The following is a 14,971-nucleotide window of genomic DNA, read 5'->3' as shown; positions in this document are numbered from 1 at the left end:
CTTTTTAGTAGACATCTTCAAAACAATGTTTTTTTTTTAGTTTTATATCTGATGTAAATAGTTTTTTTTAAAATTAAACTCGAACCTTTAATAGCTTATAATATAATATATTACAATAAAAAAATATTTATGTAATTTAAACCGTGTACCATATTATGCCTGCCAATGTGCACTACCTGTGAACGAGTAGCAAAAACTATACTATTATTTCTATTCCAGCCTTCATTTAAAGATAGTCTGCTACTTGCCCAGAGATGGCTCTAATCATATTGTTTTGTATTCGGTGTAATTCATATATTTTGTTATTTCTACGAATAACTTTCGAGATATTCAAATAATTGAGAATGGTTGGTAAAGTTTTGTTCAAAATACAACAGAGGTCGTAAGTATATTTAAAAGGAAATTGTTAATTTATCGATACAGGTTTTACAGTTTACCCATATACTCGTTTATCTATAGCATTTCACGGATAGCTAGGAGTCCTGGCATTGAATCCACGTGAAGATAAACACATTTTATTTTGGGATTTAATTTTAATTTCTATTCAAATTATTTATTATTATTAAACCATATCCGCTCCCTAGGTGGAGCATATGGAATCCACAAACTGTCTCCAGGCTTTTCTGTCGGCTGCCAGCTCCCTTGCATCCTCCCAAGTCAGATCCGCGCCCCGAATTTCAAAGTCCAAAGTTCGAAGTTTATTTACTCTTTTAAAAATTTCGTACTTTTTCTTCTTCTATTATATTTTATCAATGTTTTTTTTCAGGTGAATTAGTGTGCATAAATAATATGTTTGCAAACAATTCATAGTAAGGATGTTTCAATAAAAATACATTTTTCATACTGTTTTCCATTTTATTAGAACATTACATTCATTATAAAAGTAAAAAATAAAAATAAAACACAATTCATTCATAAAACACAATTTAACATAAAATTATATAAAACATAAAATATAATTATTTTACAAAGTGCATAAGCTTATTAAATCTATTATAAATTTAATCCTTGAATACGCATAGTCAGAAAACGTTCACATTGTTGACAATTTGTATTTTAGTACTCTTAGATTTTTATTTTATTTTTAAAAATCCAAAAATGAAATAACTTATTTTTCAACAATAAATATAAATATTTTTTTATTTCATTTTGTAGATATGTTTCGCATTACAAAATTAAGATGGTTTTTTGTTCGATTAAAGTTTTTTTTAATTCATTGTGCAATTTTGTCAGTAAAATATTTGCCCTTCGTTTATTATAAATTTTCTTCCTCATTATGGATTTTAAAATAAAAATTTAATTACATAACTTTAATTATAACAAATGTATTTTCAATATCCTACTTTATAATATGTCACATCAATACATCATATTAAAAATATACAAATACAACGTAAACATTCAAATTTAAAAAAAAAATCGGTGCTTACAGCTGCTTTGAGTTGAAATTTTAAAATTGAATTATCTGTTTTATACATAATATTGTTGAAAATAAAAATAAAACATATACTTACTTTATACACTCAGGTTGTGATATTTCAATTTGTAATAAAATTATGTATTTTAACGTATTTTTTTATGTCAAATGTCAAACAAATATACATGTTGTGCTTATTCAATGTTCGTTCATTCATTATAACTAAAGCATTTTTATCTAGAATATGTTTTATTTACAAATTTGATTTTACCCAAACAAAAATTGCATTTTTTTCATTTTAATTTAAATTTCAACATTTTTTTCTTAAATTTTATTATTCATGTTTCGATGCATTCCGTATCATTTTCAAGCACCGTATGCAAAGCAAAGTCTAAATTTTAATGTTTTGTCCTTGGAGCGTTGAAAGATGATGAGAGGTAGAGGTGAATTTATTTATTTTAATCTTGTTTATATTTTGTTTCTTATTTATTTAGATTGATAGATAGCAATCACGAATATAACAACAATAACCTAGAAATCATAAAAAAAATATTAATACGAAAAGCCATAAACTGCAACATTTTGAAAAAATAGAAATTCATTAAAATATAAATAATAATAAACCCATAACAATATAACAATTACTGAAGCCTACCCTCTATTGTCTTTTTTTTTCACTAGTAAAAATATAATAAAAAATTCAACAGCTCCATCCCTCTTCATCCTTTAACGTCCCAAGGGCACAATTCTGAAATTTAGGCTTAGTTTCACACAGGGGGGGTCGACTCGTAAACGTCAGATTGTTCAAAAAACGACCAGAAAATGACGAGACACACTAATACACTAACAAAAACACCAAAACGGGAACGAAAAATACGAGATACCAACAAGTTGTTCAAATATTTCAAATAAATATATACAGACTATGGTTATAGACAATTATCGATAGAAAAATAGAAATCCGTCTATGAAGAACTTCATAATATTGAGTATTATGCCAAAGTTAAAGTTAAATTTTGCGTATGAAAGTGTAGTTTTTCTTACTTAACACAACGCTCCCTTGAATTTCTGCAGCACCCCCCAAATGCAAAAAAATTAAAAACGCCTAGCCAGACTTCCAAAACGCCCACAAAGGGGCGCTGGCACCCCCGTTAAGAAACGTAACTTCAGAAAGTGGTGGGCACTCCTTCCGCCCTTTTAAAATATTGTATTTTCTAGAATTTTAAATATAATATAGTAATTTGAAAATTCTATCGTTTTTGTTTTTGTTGAAAAGCCTTATATTTATACATAGTTTGGGATAATAATTTCAAAAAAGTTACCATTACCATTTACCATTGTAAGGCTGAGTTGAGTAACCATTATTAATCGCCTGAATTCTTTTTATAATTGTCGCGTTTTAGCCGTGACCTTTCTATTTTTGTTTACACTGAAATAAATAAATTTAGATAGTGAAATATCTTCTTTGTAATATTAATATTATAATTTTGAAAATATGTAATACAACAAATTTCAATATAAATACCATTTAACCTGAAAAATGAATGATAAATATTTCGGCGGGTGGATTTGACATTCAGCCGCGGCGAAGTCACGCCCAGCCGGGAGCTTAGTACTTCTAGCCGTTTACGTCACTTCCGGCCACTGGCGAATATCACTTCCAGCCATAAAAAATCGAGGTAGTTGGCGGTCTTTATATAAAATAGTTAGTCTGTGGTTTCACATAAGTATACGGTGTTTGAAAATAATGCGGAATGCATCAAAACATCAGTCAAAATAGAAATAAAGTGAAATTTAAATTAAATGTGGATTCTGCCGAATCAATTAATGGAAAAATGCATTTTCTTTTCTTCAAGAAGAAAATTAAACTTATTTAAGAAAACTGTGACAATAAAATTAACTGTGCTTAAATCTTTAATATACATACTACTTATAAAGTAATATTATAAACATTTTTTTTAGTAATGGTAACTTTTTACCTTTTAACATACATTTTACCGTTATTATATGGTAAAATGATAACTTTATTTTGCAAGCTGATTTTTACATTTTTAAAATCTCTATTAAACACATACAAGCATGAATTTCAGGTAATATAATAGGAAAGTTGTTTAGAGATATATTGGATTAACAATTACTTTATACTGTTTTAAAATGATGGCAATTCAACATAGCTCTTTAATTCTTAAAAACTATTTAAGGAATTCGTGGTATGTTTGTATCTATTGCGTATTAAAATATCCTAAATATATTTGTATACTATCCCCATCTTGCGGCGAGAGAGTAAAGCGATCTTAAAAGCTCCAAAGCTCTCGTATCCGATGGCACCGACTGGTCTTCTACCGATGACAGTGATCCTCTTTCTACCGAGGTGGCTGATTTTTCTTCCACTTGATTTGGATAAATCGGCGTTTTAGTGGTTTTCGTATAGAATTTACGCTGCCCCCTTCGACTCATTTTGACGGTAACGACAGGAGCTATAGAACTGATACTCGTCGATGAGTCTGTTGTCTTTATTACTGGCGCTTCGGTAAAAGATGTTTCATTATAATTTATGTCAATTGAGTCATTTAATAAGTTAATTATGAATTTTGTCGTCGTTGTAGTTGGAAGTTCTGTGACAGGTGAAGTGGGAACACTCGTATCGGTTTTAGTGATTTCTTGTACGGAGTTTGGATAAACCGAATCTAATTCGATGCGTTTTCCTTTTCGTCCCTTAGCTCTTACAGTAATCTCCGGGTATTTTGTGTCTTCGGTGTCAAATATTTCGTCTATTCTTCTGTTACTGTAATTGATAGGAGCATTTACTGTTGACGTAATTTCCTCGGTTCTGATTATTTCAACGTCACTTTTGAAGGGATTTGGAGTAGATGTATCGGATTGTTCTGAAGGAATCCTCATTAAAGCGTCTAAAAGAGCAGTTCTTGATGCTTCTAACGTCTTGTTGTGATCATCATCGCACGTTTGAACTAATAGTAATATGAGTCTTCGAACTGTTGTGTTTTTGTCAGCTTTCTTCATTACGTTCATCAAAGTATTCGCGCTAGATTCATTCAAGCCACCGAACATTTCCTTTGCCTTATTCATCATTGTTTGATCAACCTCCGTAGGACTTATGCGCTGCAAAATATTGGGCACCGATGTGGAAAGTGATTTACCTTCTCGAGTAGAAACAATAGTGGAATAATAGTTCTCGCTATTTGTAGTGTAAGTATTTTGTTTTTCTGGAGTACTTGAAAAAGTTGGTGGGAAGGTCTCATATGTTGGAGTTTCCGGATAAGGTGTTGTAGTTTCTTCTGAAAATTTGGTAGTTTCTTCAACAATGTTTAATGGAGTACTGTAAGTGGGATATTTTGATGTATCTATCTGTTCTGCAAGGACGGTCGTGGTAGACTCAGATGGCTTTTCCGAGAAATATTTACCATCATTACTGTAAGGATTTATGTAGGTATTTGCACTCGGGAATATTGTTTCTCGTGCTGCGTCACTGGATAAACCATCGTTGATTGTTATTGGGTCTAGAAAAACAGTTGTCTGCCATATTTGTCCAAGCGCTGCTGAAGTTGACCAAAGATTATCTTGTGATGTACTCGGAGGGTTTGTAGACGGATTTGAATAAACCACCGTTGTAGTTTCATATTGTGGTGTAGTTTCTTCGTATTTAGTGGATCCAAGAGTTGCGTCTTGAATTGTAATACTGGTTGTTGGTTCGCTAGATCCTAAAGTAGTGAATACCTCGGATGTATTTTTTTCAGACGGTATCGTGCTTGTTGGCTTGGACAAAATATCTTTCAGGGTCGGCAATGATACATTACTATCAACTGTTGCCCGTAATGTCACATCGCCACTGACAGTTGGCTTATCTGCAAAATCGTTATCATTTTTATTGGAATTTTCAATTTTCTTACCTCTCCTATTAATTTGATTGGCGGAGGCTATGAAAGATTGACTGTGCGCTCTTTGTAATTGTTCTTCGTTTTCATTAGATGTTTTATAGTTATTGTAATACATCCCGCGGTCGGCACTATGTGATCTGTATTTGAATGTAGGACGTTCTTGATTATCTGCGCTTACAGTAGAAACCGATCGTGGATGTTCCGTTGTTTGATAATCAGCGCTAATGGTTTGGCCCCTCACCTCTAAATTGCCAGAGTCTTTTTGTCCATAATAATTATTCAATTCGATTATTTTATCAGAATCTAAAGAGCTTGTTTGTTCTGAATAACTACTCGGTGGAACAAGATCTAAATATGGAATGCCGGAGTTTTCTACGTTAGGGATTTTCGATGATATTATATCTCCCCAACTGAGTGGTACTCCTTTCGATGATGAAAGAGATCCAGAGTAAACTCCATTAATGGGGGTTGAGTTAAGAGGCTGCACACCTGTACCGTATGGAGAAAAGTTACTATTTGTGTTATTTTGGAAACCTCCATAACGAGGAATCGACTCTACCCTTCTATCGAAATCTTGTGGAAAATAGCTATCTCTGGTAAATGCATTAGAACCACTGCAATTTGAGTGAGATGATTCAACGATATTGCGATTTGACGAAACTTGATCATTACTTGATCCCAATCCCCCATTCACTTCTACAGCTACTGCGTTATTTGTTGATGGGGCTGATGTAGTAGATGATAATACTTTTCCTTGCCTAGAATCCTCAAATTCATTATTTTCGTCAGTTACAATTTGAGAAGCAGGAGTTTTACTTTTAGTATCTGAATAATATATGGGAGTCTGGTGCCTATAAGGTGATGTTGTCAAAAGAAGTCTATTTTTAATGACATCCACACTATATGCCTTTGCAGGTTCTCCGGTAGTGGAAATAGGCCTTTCAGTTGACGTCGGTCTAGCAGAATTTTTAGATACATCAGAAAAGTCTAGAACTTCATCTTCATCCTTTATAATTGAATAATCATTTGTCGAAGATATTTCTTCTAATGGAGCAATAGTTGTGAGTTTTGGAACATCGTTTGTTGGATCAGTGGGACGAATTTCTGATAAAACTTTTCTAAATGTTTCTGGATCTTGAAGGTAGGCAGATAATGCATGAGTAAATACTTGAGCTAGTTCTCTAATTTGAGGAGACGAAGATAATGGTCCACGGCTCTGTGAGGATTCCAGGTCATTATGTTCTATTTCGTCGGATTCATTAGATTCATCGCTTCCAGAATTTGTCGTGTTTTTGAATAAATCAGAATATTTATTTAAGGTTCTTTGACTAAGCACAGATGAATAAGAATCATCATAGTCTTCCAAATGCTCTTCGGTATTCAATTCAGGTTTTATTTCCTCTGTAACCGTCGTAGGAATTTCTGTTGAAACGAAATTATCGACTGCCGTTGCAAAATAAATTGCCAAAGAGTGCAGGGTATTAGGGCCAGCTGAAGGAGGTACAAACAGTCCTGTTCGTTTTCCTGAGAATTTATCGGTTTCTAATGTTGATTCTGTTGATCTGAATTCCAATTTTTCTAGAGTTTTTATCATATCTACAGCATGTTCCGACACTGTTGGTTCCGTGCTATACGATGAATAAGATGGGACTGTACTTGAAGGAAAAGCGTCACTTTCAACTGTTGAATACCAATTTGAGGCCAAGAACTTATTGGTTGAAGAGTTGTATGCTTTGGGTGTAACTGTTGGTACAGTAGGTGCGTAAAACGTTACATTCTCAATTTTTTCATAAGGTTTCCCATAATTTTTTGTTGTCGTTTCGGCAGTGTAACTGTTATCTTTATTTGAGGACACCTGGAAACCTTTAGCATTTCTATAATTTGATGACGAAATCTTGAAACTTATATTCGGGGTAGGAGCACTAGTAGATTGGTATGCTTGTGAAAAACGATTTGAGTTTTCATAGTTCCTTGATTGCGTGGTGGGAGGTTTAGACGTAGTAGAAAAACTGAAATAATTATCGAAAAGCGGTTTCGAACGTACTGTAGAGCCAATAGAATGAGATACACTCCTTGTAACTTCTACATAGTTTTTAGATCCCGGGATATATGTTGTAGTATAAGTGGGTTTAGTGGTTCTGGCAGTACTCAAGGTAGTATCAGATTGAAAGTTGTCACTATTAGGTCGATATTTACCATCTTGATTGGAAGAGAAGTGGTTGTAATTACTTTTACCCCGGTTGCTAACAAATGACGCTGTTTCTGCAAGAACTTGAGTTTCTTTGGCATCCTTATAATTTCTGGATGGTTGTGTTGAACCTCGGTACACTGCAGCATCGGTATATTCTAAGGTGGTGCGTCTTGTTGGGGTATATTTATTGTTCGCGGTTGTTTTTCTGTCACTTGTATTTTCTCTAAAAGTGTTGAACTCTTTAGTTGCTCTTGTTGTTTGTTCGAACCCAGAATACTGTCTCGAGTTTGTGACCTTTTCCTGACGTGGGGGTGTTTGGAAACTCCTTGGAATTGGTTTTGCAGGAGTTTTTGTCTCTTCCGCCTTGAATGCTTCGGGAGCAGGGATTCCAGATTGGGCTACACTGTTAAAACTAGCCTCGGCTTTGTAGTCGGAGATGTGGTTGTGATCGGTTATAATCTCTGTTCCAAAGTTACTCGGTGGGCGCCTTTGCGTTGTGTGGATGGTTTCAAAATTTTGCGGGGATATGGAATTTTTAGCTGCCTTTCTCTGGTCTTCGGCAAGATGCTCGGCACTCTCTTCATATTGTCCGGGTGACTCTGAACAATCCACCTTGAACCACCAGTCACAAATCAAGTTTGACTGGCGGAAGATGGTTCCGTTGGGGCAGAGGAAGGATATCTTGCGACCTCCATCACAAATGTGGAACACCTGAAAATTAATTATCATCGTTTAGAATAGAAAAATATATTTTGATCCTTTGTAAATTAATGAAAAAAAATACTTAAAAACTAAGCATCACCCCGTTTCCTCACAGTAGGCAGTGATAATACAACCCCACACCACTCTATCTTTGCAAACATTCCTTACCTCATCCATATTCATGAATCTCCTCATACTGCTTATTACCAATGCTTTGCGTTAATTTCTTGTTATTATTTTCCATTTAAACATCAATCACACATTGTTCCAAAAAAGTAAATTATGAAATAAAAATAAAAGTATTAAAAAATTGTATTAAAAAAAATCAAGATCAGTGTTTTTATTTCCACCACTTAATATATGTAATAGAGTATTTAAAAATGAAATTATATAAATGAGTGTCTGATTTTTTTTTTGTTTATTTATCTTTAACTTGGTAATTTCAAGTTCTTATTCAAATCTATTGTGACACGTGTTTCAATGCATTTAACATCACTACGATGTTGGATACATCGAAACACGTGTCACAACCAAATTTAAAAAGGTTTTATTTTACCAAGTAAACGCTGAATTTTAAACGGATTACCACAAAGTGACTGCTGAATCAATTAATATAATAAGAATTCTAATCATTTATTCAACATCTTTTAGTAGTAAAAAAAATAGCATCTGGCTAAAACATAAATTATTAACTTCTAATACCAAAATTATGTCAAAGTAATACAAAAATAAAAATAAAACATAAAATAGTGTAAAAACACAATTTTGGTGCCTCAGGTACCGTTAGGAAAATTAAAATGATAGAATTCATTTTTCTGTGAATGAATTGTTTTTTTTTAAATAATAAAAAAACTACATTAAAAAAAAATACACCGATGAGTTTAAGAATTATTTGTTTAATAAATTGAGAATCTGATTTTTAAAACAATCAGTTGATAATTTTAAAAAGTCTGATGTCATGCATGGACTTTCATCAGTAAAATACATTTTTACTGTAAGTAAGTTTCATCATAGCCTTATTTCGTGATTTCTTTTATATTTTGATTTCAATGTTTACAACAAACTGTTTGTTTACCTGACAATCCGTTTCCAAATCGGCATAGTAACCAGTTGCAACTTTCTTGCAGTCGAAATACGTCTGCGGAATAGCTGGCAACACTGGGAAGTCCACTCCAGGACGACCAACCACACCTACAATAAATGAAAACAAAATTAATGATCCTTTCAAATAAAGACATGGTAAAATACGCCTTCACAGTGCAGTTGTGCCGGGTTTGGTTACCGAGCTTTGGGAACCAGGGTTTGATAACTAGGGAGGGTTAAAATCAATGAGTATTACTTTTTTAAATATAAACAAATATGAAGAAAAATTTAGAAGTGTGGGTATTTCAGGGCTTACGACGTGTCATAGGCTTTGCCCAGAAAATGTACTATTCCGATACTTTAAACTTAATATTTACCCGCTACAGGGCAGAAAGTGTTGTTTTTGCATTGTGAAGAAAAGGTACTGTTCAATATTTTTTTAAATAAATAAATATTTTTCAAATGGAGAAAAAATATTCAGGTTTTACCTCAAAAGATCTGTTGCACAGTAAAAAGTTTAATAAGTAGCTTGATATTTATTTTTAATACATTTTATTATATTTTTAAACTTTAAAAACGATCTCCTGAAAAATCAAGTATTTTTTTATATATGACGTTGTTGAAAGGAGTGAGGGATATGTATCCAAAACACTCGTAATTCTGTTTGTTTTCATACAAGACGAAGTTTCACTGTACCTTGATAAGTTTGGTACTCAACGTCTGCGGATGTCCCAGTGGCGATTTCTCCCGGTTTCGGCCTGTTGTGATTCCTTACATCGTCGCTCAGCTCCTCGAATGTAGCTGCTCCCATAGCATCAGCTATTTCCCGCAGAGCCTCTGCAGTCGGCGCAGCGGGAAGAGGTAACTCCTGCAAATTAATCATAAACATTATCACAAATCTCCCTCAGACGAATGTGTGGAAAATCATTGTATGACAGAATTAAACACGAAGATATCAGAAAGGAATATAAGGCTGAACTAGGGTTGATTGAAAAGATTAAGAAGAGTTATTTATGGTGGTATGGACATGTAAAGCGAATGGATCGCGAGAGAATGGCTAATAAAGAATATGTGGCAAATGTGTGCGGGAGAACAGCACGAGGACGGCTGAAAAAGACTTGGCACGATTAGATCAATCAGAACCTAAAATCTGGTGGTGTCTGGTGGAGGGCCTGTATGACTATGTATGGATGTGAAGGAAGTGAGGAGTGTATATCAGGACAGAAGAATGTGGCGTTCTATCTTCCCTGCCTACCTTCTTCTAATATAATTCTAGTAAGATAAAATAAAAAGATAAGTAAATGATATCAGTGGTCAGTAATTTTATTGAGAAAAGAGCCATATTGAATCCACTAAATAGTTTGCAAAGACGGGGTGATGTGGCCTTCCATTATCTCTGCCTACCCTGCGAAGAAGCGGTGTGATGGTTAGTTAGTAAGTTCTTCATTTAACCGTTGTTTCCCCAATGGAGTATAGGGCACTGCGTCGTATTGATGCATCGTTATCTTGAGAGTTGCTTACATAAAGGTTTCTTAACCGACGTGTCTAAAAAGCCGTCAAAACGACGCGAGCAATTAAGGTAGTCATATGGGGTACGAATTATCCGAGTGTCGTATTACGAGCCGCTTTACGTCACAATAGGCAAGCCAAGAAAAGCAGAACACTTTTTCTTTGTTACAATTTAGCGACTGGCGTGAGAAAATCCCATATACCCGAGCCGGAGCAGATTGTTATAATTCCGAGATTATCACACGAAAAAAATGCGAATGTGTTATGAGGAAAACCATTGGCAGTCGAACCGCAATACGTTCGCAGCCAAAATATAACGAGATACATATTTACAAAAACAGTCATCGACTAAATATAATTGCCACTCCTTTAACCCTTAATAGTCCAATGTCGAATCTCATTCTTCATCGATTTTTTCCTCTTAGATCCCATGACGGATGTTATTTGACATTTTTTTCATCATAAGTAATATTTATTTAAATTCCAAGCTTACATTTTTATCACTCGTATCTTTTACAAGAGTATTATTTTTTTGACATCTCATCAAAGATGAAGAAGAATATGGAAGTCTGGGAATTTACGGGGCTGACGACCGTCATAGGCCGGTTTAAGTGATCACTTTACACACGCGTAACATTCACCAATTCTACCCATTATTGACAACCACACTAATCAAATTCTTGGAAGTTCTATATATATGAACCAATTTAGAAACCTTGTTCTTGAATCACTAGAACTTCACTAGCGACATGTATTGGTGAGATAAATGCCCAGACTTCCATATTCTTCTTCATCTTTCATGAGATGTCAAAAAATAATATGAAAATAACTCCTGTAATTTAAGATAATCCAGATTTTGTGAACAAGTATTTGGACACACTCAAAATGTTGTAAATTACAAGATTATGTGGAGCAGAGGACAATTTTTTTTCCAATTGGAAGGTAACTGTCTACCTAGATTATTTATTTTTATTTTTGGGGGACCGGAAAGGGTTTAATACCTAGGATGAATTATACATAGGGATGGAGGGTGCTCAGCTGATGTGCCACGCAAAATAAGTGTGGGGTGGATGAAATTCCGATCCATGACGGGAGTCCTTTGCTAACCAAAAATGTCATCCAAATTAAAGGGAAAAGACTAACAATCAATTGTAAGACCCGCACTTGTATATGGCTCCGAATGCTGGACGATATAAAGCACCTTCGATAGGCAACTAGAAACCTGCCACAGGATAGGAGTGTCACTTAGAGACAAAATAAAGATTTCATTAATTGATTCAGCGGTCACTTTGTGGTAAATTCTATCCATTTTTAATTAATGTTTTACATAGTAAATAACACTATTTCTTAAAATCTACTGTGACACATGTTTCGATGCATTCCGCATAACAAAATGATGATTTACAAAGTAAAACATTGATTGAAAATACAAAATAAAGAGTTCACGCGTTCGTGGAAGCCTGGGTGTAACAGACATAAATAGGAAGGTAGAAGAAAGACAATTGAGATGGTATGGGCATATAGGATGCAGAGAACCCGAGCATGTGAGCATGTGGTAAATCAGGTAATAGCCATGAATCTTCCTTTAAAGACATCTAAAGGAAGACCAAATAATTCATAGATGACCTAGGTGACTTTGTCCACGATAGAAGGACCTACAACCTGAAGACAAGGAGAGCTGATCCCAACAGTCTACAATGACGATAAGTCGAGATGGAGCCAGGAAAAAGAAGAAGAATCTGCACGTTTATAGAATCAATAAATTAGTTCTTTACGTATCAATGCTTGTAAATGTATTTTATTTATTGTTTCGGCATTAACTTTGTGGTAAGACATGTTACAATAATTAAAGAAAACACTTCGTTTTTTACCACTTGAGTTTTATTATAGACTACATGTTTCAGAAGCTAAACTTCCATCATTCAGGTCTGTATAATAACTAAAATATAATTAAAATATTATTATTTTAGTTATTATACAGACCTGAATGATGGAAGTTTAGCTTCTGAAACATGTAGTCTATAATAAAACTCAAGTGGTAAAAAACGAAGTGTTTTCTTTAATTATTCTTGTAAATGCATATCAAGACATCTTTGTAATTTATTATTCCCATCTAGTTACGATAAATTATGGTTGGCAATGTCTGCAAATAAGTGTCGGATGATTAAAAGGAGTAAATGAGTAAAGAATAAAAATGTTTCTAGAGCCATTGTTCTAAAAAAATCAACTTTAAATCTAGGTTGATTATATCACTCGCGAAAGATTACAATGTTTCCCATATTTATTATTAGATTGATATTTTTGTAGCAGAACATTAAAATAATATGATTTGGAAATTTCAGAAATAGAATAGAGTTTCACATCGCAGTTATCAAAATCATAATTTTACATACTCAAATAATTTTATATAAAGTGTCTCAATTTGAGATGCAGCATCTATGGTTTTTATTCGATAGAAGATGGAAGTCTGGGCATTCCAGGGTTTACGACCTGGCATTCGGCTGGCTCGAGTGATCGATTTTTTTTTACACTTGTGTAAAGTTCTCGTTCTGCCTATTTTTGAACACCCATTTTACATTCATTCTTGAAACCTTCTTGGGATGATGTTCTTTCGAATAAAAACTATATATGTTTCATATTAAGTTGAGACACCTATAATGGTGTCTGGTTGTGGTCCCGTGGTTAGAGTCGCGGACACTTAAGTCAGAGTTTCTCGGTTCAAACCCACTCTACCACAATTTGATACCTATGTCGAATAATGAGCCGCTTAGGCTCACGGAAATAGTATGAAAATGAAATATTTGTGTAAATAATAAAAACACTTTTTTTTTTAAATTACATGTAATTGATATCTCATCCGTAAGATGTATAATCTAGTGTCTGATATTATATAATAAATCATTTTTATTTTTATTTATTGACTTGGCGTTTAATTTGTAGAACTCCATTTTAATTTGTGTATTAATTTTAAATCAAACACAGATTTTTTGAGTCTACTATACAACTTAGTAGACTCAAAAAATCTGTGTTTGATTTAAAATTAATACATAAATCATTTTAATATCGTAGCATTATCGACGTAACGCAGGCGCAGGTTAAGTTTCACCCTAACTATGCCTAGCTTAGCTATACCTAGGCTTATGCCTAGCGTTTCTGTTGAATTGAACACCTCTATATATTCCTGCAATGCCAACTATATTTAAAGATAATTTCAAACTATTCCTTTTCCTCATTTTTAAACACAATATTTTTTTATGAACCAAAAAAATAGACAATAATCAATCAGGGGCGTAAACGGGTAAGGATGAAGTTTGTTTTTTTTTGTAAAGAAAAAAATGTAATTGTGTTATTTTTCAATTCAAATAATGCCTACTATAAATTTCACTCTATTTTTACACTATGAAAACTAAAAAAAAATACAAATAAAAAAAGACAAAAATAAATCACTACTTCAACCGAATATAAATGATGATTGGTTTTTATAATAAAAGAAAAGGAAACGTCTTCAAATTTAGTCGAGTTGTATAAATCTTTCTATCGAATTAATACGAAATATATTTTCAAGTTCAAATTCATACCTTCGTTTTATAACAATATTGATTTTTTTTATCAAATAATAAAATTAAAATAATGCGAAAATAAATCTCGGGCGCAACCGGGTAAAAATGACAGTTTTTTTTATATATAAAATAAAAGAACTCGTTCGAATTTGAAACGGATTGTTCTTCAAATCTCGAACAGATTGGTCCTCAAATTTAGAACATTACCAGTATCAAAGTCTGGCATCAAAATTCGAAATTCAAATTGTAGCATAATCAGATTCAAAGAGAGAAACATATCCAGCATAAAAAATGAAAGCTGGCTGGTTCCGTACGGATGAAACCGATTATTTCGTAAATCGAATACAAAACATGGGATCGGAAAGAGTCGAACGGTTACTGGTGAATGCCGAATGATCAGGTCGCATCCGGCGTTTGTCCGTAGCTCGTGAAATGTGACGGCATCTTTCGGTAGATCGGCTGTCAGGGCTAATTAAATGCGGTGGTCATGTGGAGTTAAGTTGGAATTAGCGTTAGAATGTGGGAGATGTGGAGCTGTCTCAGCTGATCAAACGGCGAGACCTCGACATCGACTGGACCCATCTCTATCAGTTCTTCTTCCTGGGTTACAATC

At 33.6% G+C, this 14,971-nt stretch overlaps 1 protein-coding gene across 2 annotated transcripts in view; it reads right to left on the bottom strand.

The window, feature by feature from the left end:
* Positions 1 to 2,673: 2,673 nt before the first annotated feature.
* The window catches only part of thw (chitin-binding domain protein thawb), a 124,932-nt gene continuing 112,634 nt past the window's right edge, over positions 2,674 to 14,971 (bottom strand). For both annotated transcript variants that reach the window (XM_088270021.1, XM_088270031.1), the window contains exons 4-6: positions 9,986 to 10,157; positions 9,282 to 9,397; positions 2,674 to 8,215 (exon numbers count right to left, since the gene is read on the bottom strand). In XM_088270021.1, coding sequence (XP_088126147.1) covers positions 3,677 to 8,215; positions 9,282 to 9,397; positions 9,986 to 10,157 — 4,827 coding nt within the window. In that variant the 3' untranslated portion in view covers positions 2,674 to 3,676. The remainder of the gene's footprint in view (positions 8,216 to 9,281; positions 9,398 to 9,985; positions 10,158 to 14,971) is intronic.

The sequence above is a fragment of the Brachycentrus maculatus genome, unplaced genomic scaffold, assembly GCF_059751285.1.
Source record: "Brachycentrus maculatus isolate JH-2025_06_01 unplaced genomic scaffold, ASM5975128v1 h1tg000026l, whole genome shotgun sequence".
NCBI lineage: Eukaryota > Metazoa > Arthropoda > Insecta > Trichoptera > Brachycentridae > Brachycentrus > Brachycentrus maculatus.
This window is presented reverse-complemented; position numbering and strand designations above follow the sequence as displayed.